Raw genomic sequence first — 13,651 nt, forward strand, 5'->3', positions numbered from 1 at the left:
CCACTCAAGACAATCTTCTTTCATCCCATTAACGCAGCCACCGTGTCACCACAGCCACAAAACACAGCCAAGTGCTCCTCAATACAGGGAGTGCTGTGGTCTAAATTAATCTATTTATCTACAGATATCGATCAAACCAGGTGTGACCTGGAGCTGCACCTACACCCAAAAGCTCGGGCTCTTACTGGCAGCATAAACAAAAAACGACCTGAAATGTGTTAGGGAGTTTTCCACAAAAAATAAAGATGATGGTTAATTGGGAAATGGATTAAAACAATTCAGTTACCTTCACCACTTTGTCCTGAAATCTCTAAAGAGTCTAAGTGCACCCAGATACCCTTCACTCCATATGTCCAAAGTGTCCAAATATCATAATAGAGCAATTTATTAGGCAAAGGAATTCCACGGAGTTTTTTCATCTGTTAGATGAACATACAAGGCACAGGTGACAGTGAGCAGAAAAAGTATTGCACCTAACTGAACCTATGGAGGAGGACTGTATAAATTCACATTTCTCGCAATAACACACTATTTAAAGTAAGATATGAGTTAGAGGTCAAAGCCTTACCAAAAAGTGGCACTGTGCCATCTGTAACAGCAGAAAAAAAAAAAAAAAAAAAAAAGGCTAAGAAAAAAAAAAAACTTCCTCCAGAGAAGGGTAAAAAAACCCCAAGACAGATTAGGACAAATTTTGGAAAGACAGAAAGTCTTGGAGGACAAAAGAAAGCAACAGAGGAACCAGTTCCTATGGACACATGCCCATAACTGCTGGCTTTGGAAGAACAAACAAGTTTACCAGTGAGTAGGTAGATTTTCAAATCAAGGAATAGTGTAGGTTGGGAGGTTCCTCTGGAAGTATCCACTCAAACCTGGAAGTTGGCCATGGAAGTTGGCCATGAGGACCCACGTGGGCAGCACAGCCCCAGGCAAGTAAATTATTCTTTGCGTTGCTGCTCCCATCCAGGCACAGAGCTCAGGGCAGCTCCCCCTGCCTGCCCTGCCTTGGGCACTGCTGCATCCCACTGGGTAAGAAAGAATTCTGCAACACCCCCTGCAGCAACAATCTCTGCAGCTGCCTTGAATTCACGCTGCAAGGCAGAAATTTGGGCTGTGCCAGCTGTGCTGCAGCTGCACAAATCACTCCCCCACTTGTCTGAGCCCCTGTGGAGGGAACCTCTTTTCTGCCATCGTTTCACTCAGGACTCCCAAGTTTCTGACATGGATTTTATGAGGAGAGACAGCCAACGGAATATCTCAAGTGTGCTGACCACAGGGCAGGTTTGAGACAAAGCAGAAATTGTGATTAAGTATCTGTCTCACAGAAATACAGACAAATGTGGGGAGAAAAAACAGTGTTGATTAATACAACTTTCCTTTCTCCTTCAGTGTTCAGAAAACCTACTGGAAAAGGAACAAACCTCAAAGTTCCATGGAATCTTTTCTTCCCGGAAATATTGGTATTTTTGTATTTCATTCTAGCAGGGAGATTTATGCATGGTGCAAGGTTGATAATGTTCACCTTCAGCCCCCACTTTTGCATCACCCATCAATGTTGAAACATGATTTTCTAAAACTACAGTCTGAATTACTGGTTTGAATATGTGTAAATTAAGGGCAAGCACAATTCATTTCAACCCTGACTTCCTTCAGGAAGAAGCATTTCTTCCTGTTCAGCTTGACGTTCCATTGTTAGCTAACAAAAGAAACAATTATATTTTTCTTACATTCTTACTTTTTCTTCCCCATACCTGGCACAAAAATGAAAACCCAATCAAAAAGTATTAGCACTTCAGTCAATTTTTTTAACAGGCCTGAAATTTGTCAAATGCTTCCACAACAGTGCCTAGCACCCAAAAATTTCAATACAGAAATAATTTTTTTCAAGTATTGAGGTAATTAAGGAAGGAAAAAGTCTGGCTTCTTCTATGAGAAAAAAAGGGTGTTTTTTTTTTTTTAATTAATTTCAAAATCTGAATCCTGAAATCAATTACTCTGACTTTTTTCAAGAGGCAGCTTTGAACCCTGCAAGTCCTACAACCTGTAATCTACTTAGGATTTAAGGGGAAAATGAAGATGACTGGTCTGGATTTTGAGTGATTTACAGCTCATTTAAAACTGGAAGAGCAAACTCGTGCTACATCTGTGGGATATTTTGTATAAGGGCCAAACTACCCAGCCATGTTTATGTTGTACCCTATTAAACTTAATAAATCCTGTCAGAGACAAACTTGGCCTGCGCTCACAAAGCTCCCGTTTCCCCAGCTGCATACACAAAATATTATAAATAGTGCAAACTGGGTCTTTTGAGGCCAAGGCAATGTTCAGAGAGGTCAGAAAAACTGCCATGCAGGCTAAATGCAGTGAGTTAGTCACCCCTGATTTAGGAAAAGGCAACTGAAGAAGTGGGAAAAGCAAAAGAATCTTATGGAAAGTGATGTAATACCAAAAGAGGTGCCTACCCAGTGCAGTACCCCAGGATTGATATAATCCATACACTGAATTTTGGGGAAGGGATGAGGAGAAATAACCCCCTTTTCTCAGACAAATCTGAGAAAGCTGACCCAAAGGAAGCTCTTCATACAGCAGCTGGAGGAGGAAAGTTCCCTTCAAATGCACATTTCTTGACAGAAATAAATGCTAAATTCAAATGCAAATTATAGGGAATAGATTGTTTGCACATTCCCTATGGAAATACATCCTAACTGTTCAGAAGAAAAGGATGATATTGCATTGGGGACAGGACAGGCAGAGGAACAGGAACATATTGCCATAAAACCTACAAGGGCATTTGTTTTCATCATCATTACAGGGATAGAACACTGGAAAAGGCCTTCCACTTGGGAAGTGTGGCAACTGCAGGCAGAACTTTGGCAATTCCACGGAGGACACCTCAGAACCAGCCTTTGTGAAGGTCTTTGCCTCCACTTTTTTGTGAGGGAGATGGTCGGATGATGCCTGAGGCCTGAAATCTCTTCATTTCTACATGCATTCATACACAGCTCAAAGTTCATTTTTTATTCCCATGTTCACTTCCCTTTACCTTTCCAGGAGAGCCCTCCTCTGTCCCCACCTCATACAATTAATTAAATTGCCTTTAAATTTTACTGCACTTGTCAAACCAAAGCCAAAGTCTTTTATTTTCACCACTCACCTGCGCCTTCAGCCACTTCATCTCCTCTTCGTCCTGTGTGTGTGACCAGAGCTGAATATCAAAATTCCCTCCTATCATTCCCTCTTTCTGTTCTCAGATCACACCTGGGTTTTGCAGTGCAGTCACATTGAGGATCCCTGTGATCAAGCCCCAGTTGGGGTGGGATACTTCACACCCTACAAAGGAACCAGGACCAGGCAGGGACAAGCTTGGCAGGGACCTCAAAAGAGTATCTGGTTTTCATGGGATGCAAATGGATTCCTTGGGTGCTTTGGCTATAAAGCAGTCCAAACCTGAAATTTCTCTTTATTACTTCTTCTCTTGCTCTTTCCTTTTTCTTTTTTTATTATTGCTTGTTATTTTGCAGTTCTGTAGCTTTTGCAGAATCCTCCTGTAGCATCTCCAGTTTTTGAAAAGTGCTTTGAAATAAATATGAACATCATAACTGGTTCATATTATGGACATGACCAGCGCTAGATGTATCACCCTTTCCTACCCAAAACAATTCCTTTACTTTTTTTTTTTTTTTTTTTTTTTTGTTGAAAATAACTAATCATTCACTAAAAATTATGTACTATGTTTAAAGATTGATTTGGCTATTAGTTGAAAAAGGCAAGCCTTAAAAAAAAATTGAAAGTGTATTTAAAAACTGTCAAATAAGAGACAAAATTAAAACTATTGCCCTGACAACAAAGAGTGATTTTCATGTTTTAGTGAATACAATTTGACTTGAAGGTATCTCAGAAATATCCAGCTGGCCATAGATTTAACATGAAGACCAAGGGCAACTGCTGTGAAATTTTATTTTCTCTTGACAGCAGGCAAAGCCTTAATCATAGCAGCTTTGTCTTTAAAACATAAACTGTAACAGCAATGTATGGAAAAAATCATTAATCTCCCATACAGACAACATGCCCTGTCATAAACAGACACACAAATTAAACACTGACTTGGCAGCTGTGAGAAATAACAACCATCATTTACTTGCATTTGGGCAATAAATTTATTGGGGGAACTTTTGGTTCAGAATGGGGCAGAATTTTTAGTTCTTGCTCCCTTTGAAAGAGGACCTATTTCAAAGTGTTTTCAAAATGTACATTGTTAACTCATACTGCAGAAATTGCAGTGTACCACTGCACAGACTTCACAGCTCAATTAATCAACGCATTTACATCAAATAATTAAGCATCAGAAATGGCACTCATAATTAGTATCCATACAAAGGACTTTTAAAAAATTCTTTTATTTCCATGGATGAAAGAAACACCAGACTATGGGATAAAAGGTATAAAAGTGAAAATAATAATTTGTTTCTTCAATTATTCTTGTCTCATTAGAATGTAACAGAAAAAATCAAGCTGGGTGAAGTCAATACACACAAAAGTTCACTTAGCAAAACTAAGAAAAATACCTATAATTGTGCTGACTATAAAAAAAAGGACAAAACTATCTGAAGAGTATATGTGTAAGCAAACACACTCATTTAACCCTGTAACCCTGCTAAAAGGCAGGGTAAAACTGCTGACCCAGAAAGGAAGCCTAACTTGAGTGTTGACTTCGCTACTGCAGGATTTCTTCAGCTTATTTTTAATTAGGCAACTTCCAATTTAAAAAAATGAAAAGGCCAAAATTCCATCATGTTCTTTGACATCAGCATCCCCTGGGTCACCAGCACTTGTCAGAACTTGTAAATTTTGCACAAAAGCCTCTCTGATTTGAATTACCAACAGAACTATTTCCTCATTTACCACGACCTGTCCTGTTTGCTCTTCATCTCTCAGCTCCTCATACCAGTCCTGTCCTGGGCATCCCAAGCTTTAATCCCCGTGGTCCCCACACCAAGGCCAGAACTGGCTGAAAAATCCAATGTGTGAATGTGCAGAGCCCAGCTGTGGAGTGTCACACATGGGGAAGGCTTCAGCAGCTCAGCTGTGCAGTCCCACAAGGACAGAGGAGAGAATTGATCTGCTCAGACCCTCCCACCATCAATCTTCCCCCAGTGCCTCAGACACACCGTGCACAGAATGGGGATGGAAAGGCAAGGCAGGGTGTGTGGTACAAAATGAGATATCCTGGGGCACACAACAAGATTACATCTATTACCATAAATTATGAAGTGATTTAGGCATAAATGAGGGCTGACATGAAATTTAATTTTAATGGTTTGATAATCAAGTAAGAAACACAATAATTACCATACCTATGGTTTTTCAATAAATTCAGATCACTGCTAGTGGCAACACTTTTCTGTTCACAGACATTAATACAATTCCCTCCAAGAGCTGTCTGCTATATTTTTCCATGTCAGAACAACCTGTTGATTACCTCGTTGCTGGGATAAACAAGCTCAGATTTCCCACTGATTACATTCAAAACACTTGCACTTTGCTCACTCCTTTAACAGTGCAGCTGACTGCTTCAAGAAACAGATTTTTTTTCTTCCTCAAGAAACTGGAGACTCAGTTAGTCCAGAAAAAAAATCTCTAGAGGCTGAGCTTTCCAATAGCAGACATGAGAGAATTTGCTTCCCTCATCATCATCACATATGTTCAACTGGAGAGATTAACAAAATATATTGATACCACTGGGTGATATTTTTAATTAGCTGAAGACATTGGCAACACCTCAGCACCACTCACTGCAGCCAGAACTTCATAGAGTAACTTGGCTGACATCTTTTCATCAGGACACCAGGCCTCCAGTGCATTTCCCTGTGGATATTGAAGTTTTAAAAAACTCTTGCAGATGTAAAGAAGCAAAAATTAATTTGAGTTGGAATTTAGCTTTGCAGTGAACCCTAAAATTATTTTCAGGAGCTCAACAAACAACCATCCAAAACTCTTGCTCCTCTGTTTTGTTCAACCAACCTCACAGGAGAGGGAGGACAAATCTCCTGTCTTTTCCTTCTCTACTCCAAATAAATCTTGGTTCTCTTCTCTCCCCATCATAATCTCGTGGGAAAAAAAGACCTCAGACTAAAACATGTCACTAATTGTCCCACAATGGGATAGGAAGGAACATTTCAAGTCATGTGGAAAGCAGAGATGGGAATAAGAAGTCTCTAATTAACATCTTGGGATACAGGGGGGAAAAAAAAGGCTGATCCTATCATTTGTTTGTCTGCAAAACAAGCAATGATGAAAGACAGAAAGATGAGTGAACAAAATAATCACTGAGCCCAAATTATCATTTCTGACTATAAAATGACAGGGAGCAAAATGTTTCTCTGTCCTAAAATAGAGGGAGAAGAGTGTCACTTCTCAGAAACACTGCTTATATATATCTCCAAGAACAGCTACAATGCACACAGTAAATAATTACAATTACCGGCTTAAAAAGTACAGCAAATTGTAAGTTTAAGCTTTTCTGAAAGCTAAAATGATAATTTTCACTAGTCAGCAGAATAATCTTACTGTAGAAAAAGGCATCTATTTTCCAGATAGTCTTTTAATGGCCTAAAGGATGTCTCTTTTCCTAAGCAGTATAATACCAGTTTTTCCTGACATATGCAGTGTTATTGTAGCAGCTGTTATTGCCCTGTCTCTAAGTTAATTGAAGCAAACTGCCTTTCAGACCTTAAAATAAAAATATTGTGCAGTATTCTACACATTTTATCCATTTTACATGAATAGAAATAAGACAGAGAACAGGACTGGGTTGGAATGCACCAAATAATGTGGATACTACAAAATGGATCCCAGGGACTGCCCTTGATGGGCTCAGAAAGGCTTGGCAGTGCCAGCACTGATCTCCTGACAATCCCAGACTTTTTTGGCATTTCTGTTTCCATCTCCTCACCCTTCCCATTGCCAACACCATGGTCAATTGTACAGCTTCATTATAAAACAAATATATTACAGAGAGTATTCTAATAAGGGCAGCACCCATCAGCATTCCTCATTTTCCATTGAAGCAATGCAAGAATCCCCTGCAAATTCCCTCTCAGAAGGGAAAAACTTACATTCTACAGTGACCACTCTGTAATGTAGAGAAGAGAAGCAACACATCAGAATTTCCAAGTTATTTTATTTCCTAAACATCCAAAGTGGGAAGCAAAAGAGGCCAGAGTAAGCAGGATGCAGCATTATCCTTCCTTGTGGGTCTGGAGGCAGAGAATATGAAAACACTTAAGAGTCCCCAGCAATAACAAAAGGGACAAAGAAAACAATTTCCTGCTACCTCCACTCTGTCAGGATGGGAGATTTCAAAGTGAGGGTGATGAATGGAGACAGAGTAAATTACAAAAGGAAGAGAAAGTGACCAAAGCTGGCAAAAAGTCGTAATTCAAATAAAGGTACAATGAGGCAAACATTAAGAATGAGGGCAGCAGCAAAAAAGGTACAGGGGAAATGAAAGAAATAATGAACTTGATTGAAAAGCCTCTCTTGAAATATTGATCAGGTATTAATAACAATCAATATCCAAAAACATTCCAAAAAGGAGACTCCAAAAGAGGGATGTGTTGAAAAGCTTTGTATACTTGGGTTGAAAACCTTGGTTCAAAAGCAGATTCCAGGGAATGTCTGCCCTGTGTTAAAAAGCAAAGATCTGGAGCCATTGCTTAAAAAAGGAAAAGATTTCTCCTTCCTTTTTTTTTTCTTTTTTTTTTTTCCCCAAAGAGCAGCAAAACCTTTTCCTAGGAGCAGGATGCTAATTTTAAAGCCCAGTGTATGTTTCACTTGCTCTTCTGTAGTAGATCTAGTAGATCTATTGGAATAAAAATTAAAGTTCATGGCAATATAGGAGCCATATACACAGTTTTACAATGAAAAGCATTTACCTTGAAGAAATAGATAATAAATGAGTTTAGAACCAATGGAAAACTGTGCAATTTCTAACCAAGACAAAAAACATATTTTGCAATAAGAATAAAAATAACTTTGAAGGTTTAAATATCTGCAACACATATACAATCTCCTTTGATAAATGACTGTTTCAAAAGACTTATTGAAAGGGTTTATATCTGTTACAATGTAATGATTTAAGGATATTTAAATTTAAATCCGTAGGAAAATAAAATTCAATCAAAGGGATGCAAAGAAATTTTATAACCTGATTTGTATCTTAATTTCTATCTGTTATATATTGTCCCAAAAACTGAGAATGAAAAATTCCCAGGGTTTGCATACAAAAACAATGCAAAAAACAAGAGGCATAAAAATAAAATTATAGAAAAATATAAATTGGAACAAGAATATTTTGCTGGCTCTTTAGACTGCTTTTTAAAAAAGAAAAAAAAGGCAATTCTTTCCAAATAAAAGGAAGAAGCACTGTATGTTACTGATGGTTTTGGCCACTGCTTCGTAAAGTAAAATTCAACCTGAGTTTGAGTCAACACGTTTCCACTTGGTTGTGCTTTGGGAGTCACCAAGGCAAGAAGCATTCCAAATGTGCTGCTATTTTACCTAATCTGTAATTCCTCTTGACAGCTGCATTCCTTGCAATTAACGTGGTTTGACTTTGAACTTAATATTCATCCAAGGATTTGCAGACATGAAAACATCTCTCTTTAACCAAGTTTCTCGGCTGCAGGCTTTACACTCTCCCAGAAAAGAGAGAGAAGTGCAAGGAGCCTAAAAGCAAGATTCCCTTTTCCATATTATCACCTTTCCAGGATGAAACTGGAATTCAGGATGCAATGATCATCTGAAGGAGATTAATCAGGCAGCCCTGGGCTACAGCCAGCAGCAGGAATCTGAGGCAGGTGTGTAATGGCAAATAATGGTTAATAATGAGCTGTACATCACTCTAGCAGGGTTGTAAGAATCAATACCCACAACAGCCTGCTTGATCTGAAATATATTTTCCCACAGAGATTGGAATTGCTTTTTCTTCAATTCTATTTTTTTTTTTCCTGGAGTTTTCTTTGTAGGAAAAGTGAGGAAATGGCTGGGGAGCCACATAAAGTAAAGTTAAAGCTGGGAAAGGATAACAAACTACTGAGATCAAGTTTTAACACCAGGATTACATTTTACATTCAGAGCACATGGAAATTACATTCAAACACTCTACAAAAGTTAAATGAGCTGTGCACCTCAGTACCAACTGCTTTGTATTTCATTATTTTCAGGCTCACTACATGCAGAGCCAAAATAAATTTACTTGAGATATTGCTAAAACTTAGTGATGCACCTCCAAGAAAGAAAACTTTTCCATTCTTTTACACATGTACAACATTTAAAAAGAACAACAGGCACCTAAATGTCATCAATTGTGTACAGAAAAATATTAGGGCTAAATGTGGGCCCCTCTGGCAGTGCCAGCACTCACCGCTGGCACTCCCCGGCGTGCAGAATTAAATCCTCGTTGTTCCTGGCACTGATGGTCAGCTCGTGCTCCGTGGAATTGAAGACATCAAGGAGGAGGTGGCACTGCCGGGTGCTGTTCAGATGGAGAGGAAAAAAAACATCATTTCAGTGATGATATTATTGTATGTTTATCAAAATTAGTATTTATACATGGATATAAATATATGTACAAATACATACATTCACAAAGAGGTTTTATCTCCTCCTCCAATTGTAAGAATATCCTTATCCTTACAAAAACAACCTTTTTAAAAATAGAATTTTCTTTTTTTTGCTAGAACTAAGCAGAAGGGTAGATCCTAAAGAGAAGCAGTCCCATGACAATCCTGTCCTGCACAATATCAAGCTCCACAGCCTTTTTCACCTCTCTATATTCTCACTTTGCAGCTTTCACATTCACTTCTGTGATGAAAGCCACAGACATTTTTCAGTTCTTTAAGCCTTCACATAAAAAGAAAAAAAAAAAAAAAAAAAAAGAGTTGCATTCTTTTAAATTACCTTGACATTACCTCTTTAGGATACAAATTTGCAAGCAAAAATTTGAATTGGTTTAAATTCATTATAAAGGAGAAATTCCATTTCCATGGCTTGTCTACAGACCAAAACAAGCTGGCAATTGGAGCACCTAACCTTGAGAACTTCTCTGGCAGGGAGAACTCTCTCCCCTCTGTAAGACAGGCAGACACAGGCACTTCTCACAGAAAAACTTAATATTTGTTGGCTAATGTCCTTCAAATCCAAATTTCCCCAAATGCATTTGATAGAAATACACCAATTGCATTTCTGGTAACCTCAGAAAATAATAGCGACAAAGTTGCAGAATAGAAACCTTACTGCAGAAGTTAATTCCAATAAAACTTTTCATTATAATTAATATTTTATCATAGCCATAATTCTTATTATGTTAATACTAATAAAATAATAATTTACTAACTTATTTACTATTTAATACAATTAAATGTTAATATTTTCAATTATTTTATTCAAATTAAGATTCTGGAAAATTTTATTCTAATTTACAACCTTTCATTCCTTGTGAGAATAAGCAGAAATAACAGCATTAATGATAAAAATATAACACACATTAAAATTTATTGGAACCAGGTACCAAAATGCCAAATCCTATCAGACAGCTCCAGTAACACTTTACCAATCTATCTAAAATTCCAAATTTCCCAAGAGGCAACTGAACAACACAGAAAAATCCCCAAAAGGAAAGAAAGAGGAATATGGGTGAAAGTTGCCAGAGCCATCCTTCAATGTTCATGATCAAGCTACAGCTGCGTGTCTGAGGCAACCAAAAATATATATTTATATAAATATATATTAAATATATAGTTAATGTATATTATTTAATAATAATTTAATTATATTTAATATTTTATATCAATAATAATTTACTATTTAATGTTATTATTTAATATTTAGTTTAATATATTAATATACATTTAATATATCTAATGTATCTTAAATATATTAAATATATATTACATATATATTAAATATATCTTAATATATTAAATATATGTTTCTATTTAGATCTATATTTCTATTTACATCTATATCTATATTTATATCTTAATCTAGATCTATATTTCTATCTTATTGAATATCAACATAAATATGTTATCTTTAAATAAATATAAATATAGATTATGATCTTTAAATAAATATAAATAAAATTAATATATTCTCATTATTATATTATTATATATAATTATATTATATAAACATTATAATATTATTGTTTATATTTATGTTTACTGCACAAGAGTTTGCAACTGAACTGAAATGCTATTCCAAAGGCAATTAAACTCTGGTACATGAGTTTAAGAACTGTTCTAATTTGAAATAGGTTCCCTGGTCCATAATACAACCCTGTTCTGAAAATGAAAGAAGTCCCTTGCAGAGCACTCACAGGAGGAAATGTTTTGCCAACCCCTGGGTTGGGAACACTCCCAGGACAAGCCCAGGAGGACGAGGCTGGGGTCACCAAGTGACAGCAATGTCACCTGCAGCCAGGCACTGCAGGACAAGCAAGCACTGATGAGGTCAGGACCAAGTCTCTTAGCAAAAATAAAAAGGCAGAAGTGGGGATGGAGGCTTTTTTAATATATATTTTAAGAGATTTCTCTCTCTGTAAAACCCCAATGACTACTGAGCATAGAGGGGGATGCAGGGAGGCAGCCGAGTGCCTGAAGCAAACTTGTCAAAACTTAAGAATTTAGAACAAATAAAGAGACGTGGCTCTTGTTAGAAACTTCCTTCCTCAGAAGTCACAAGAGAGAAATAACTGGAAGGGCAGTGCTTGAGTCAGTTACCAGGAAGGAATGGAAAAGAAAAGGGGGAACAGCTTTTATCAGCTTCCACCTCATCTTTGGCAGAGTGGGACGAGACCTGTGAAGTCCCAGACAACCTCTGCATCCCCAGCAGATACAAGGTGATGGTCTGGAAGAGCAACCTCCAGTGTAGATTAGTTTTAAAATTTTAATATGGAAGGAATTTGTTATTTCTGCCACAGCAAACCCAAACAAAAAACATTCAAGCCTCCTGCAATATCTTCTGGAAGCGGAGCCAAAGTTTTGCAAATAAAACAATTCATGCCACAAAGGATCTACACAAGCAGCTGCCCTTCAGGACTAAACAACATCACTGATATTAAAAATTCCAATATGAATTCTTGAAAATTATTCATCAGCACTACATTTATTTCCTCCTCTTCCAATACTACACAAAATACACATATAGGAAAAATAACTATTTCCTTGCAATTTGAAGTAAATTCACAAGGGAAATCTTTAGGTAAAAAATACATATATATAAAACTTGAAGTTACAGAATTATTACAGTACCTTGAAAGCTTAGAAGAATAAGATAATAGTGTGAAAGAATTGAAAGTAACATTAAGACTGCAGGAAAAGGTAGCAGTAGATCTTCAGAATAAATTCAGGACAGTATCAAAGGGACTATTACAGCAATGAAAACCAAACACAATTAAAGGGTTTTTGGTTTGTTTTATTTTGTTAAAACGGGAAGCTTCAGACAGAAGCTCCATCCAAGTAAGGAAACAAGAAAGCATAAACTCTGGAAAATCAGATGTAATGCCAAAAAAAAAGTTTAAAAAAAAAAAAAAAAAAAAAAAAAAACCCGAAAAAAAAAAGTAAAAACAAAAAAAAAAATTAAAAAAAAAAAAAAAAAAAAAAAAAAAGAAACCCTGAAGTTGTTAAAGAACAATTTGCAGAAGATCTGAGAACTATCAGGAAGTTTTTTTTTCCTTTTTTTTTCTTTAACATTCTGAAACCAGTAGGACTGTGCAGAACTCACGATGCTGAGTTAGGAAAGTTCCAGGAAAACAAAGAATTAACAAGAAAGCCAAAAATTAATATCAATTTTCCCTCCAGCAGAACATACAGAAGGCCATCCTTTGCAAGACAGGAATTAAAGAACTTATTTCAGTGTCAGTAAAGGAGATTTGAGAGGCAAATCATATTCAGGCAAGTGTGATAAAGGAACTCCAGTAAGATTTTACTGAAATTCTGTATTTAAGTGCAGTCAGAAATGCGTTGCTTAAACCAAGCTCTTTACCAGAAAATTTCAAACATCAAATTGTTTTGAGGATTTGAAGGCAATTGACCAAATCTTAGACCACTAGTGCTGACCTTAACATTATGCAAATCAGGTTTTTTTAAAGTCTGCCAGCTTACAAAAAAACCCCTTAAAACACTCAAAATAATAAATGAATCTAAAGTTGATTACATTATATACCATAATAGCCCTACTGACATGTTTGGCAGAGAAACACCACTCATAAGCAACAGATTTCTGGAACTGGGAAACACTTGCCCATATATACACAATTTATTCTCCCTTTCCCAAACTATCCACCACCATGTAATAGTTTAGACTAAATATTTAATTGGTTGAGGAGGGTGGATTTTGAGTCCTCTAAGTTTATTTAAGTAGATTTAGTTACCAATCATCCAAGAGAAGGCAGAGAACACAATCCCCCACATTTCACACATTCTGAAGGGTCACCAGTGGCTTCCCAGTCTTTTTTAGGGGTCATTATTTGTTACCAGCTCCTTTTGAAGGTTTGGGATGAACACATGCAGAATAAATCAATTTCTGTTTGGGTGGGGTGGGTTTGTGGTTTAGGATGGTGTCAGACACACAACATGAAACCATCACCAGC

The 13,651-nt window shown here is 36.9% G+C and overlaps 1 protein-coding gene across 5 annotated transcripts in view; it reads right to left on the bottom strand.

The window, feature by feature from the left end:
• TRAPPC9 (trafficking protein particle complex subunit 9) overlaps positions 1 to 13,651 on the bottom strand; it is a 441,472-nt gene that overhangs the window by 275,241 nt on the left and 152,580 nt on the right. For all 5 annotated transcript variants that reach the window (XM_041479415.1, XM_041479416.1, XM_041479414.1 and 2 more), the window contains one exon: positions 9,422 to 9,532. In XM_041479415.1, coding sequence (XP_041335349.1) covers positions 9,422 to 9,532 — 111 coding nt within the window. The remainder of the gene's footprint in view (positions 1 to 9,421; positions 9,533 to 13,651) is intronic.

Source organism: Pyrgilauda ruficollis, unplaced genomic scaffold (assembly GCF_017590135.1).
Source record: "Pyrgilauda ruficollis isolate IOZ18807 unplaced genomic scaffold, ASM1759013v1 scaffold48, whole genome shotgun sequence".
NCBI classification, from domain to species: domain Eukaryota; kingdom Metazoa; phylum Chordata; class Aves; order Passeriformes; family Passeridae; genus Pyrgilauda; species Pyrgilauda ruficollis.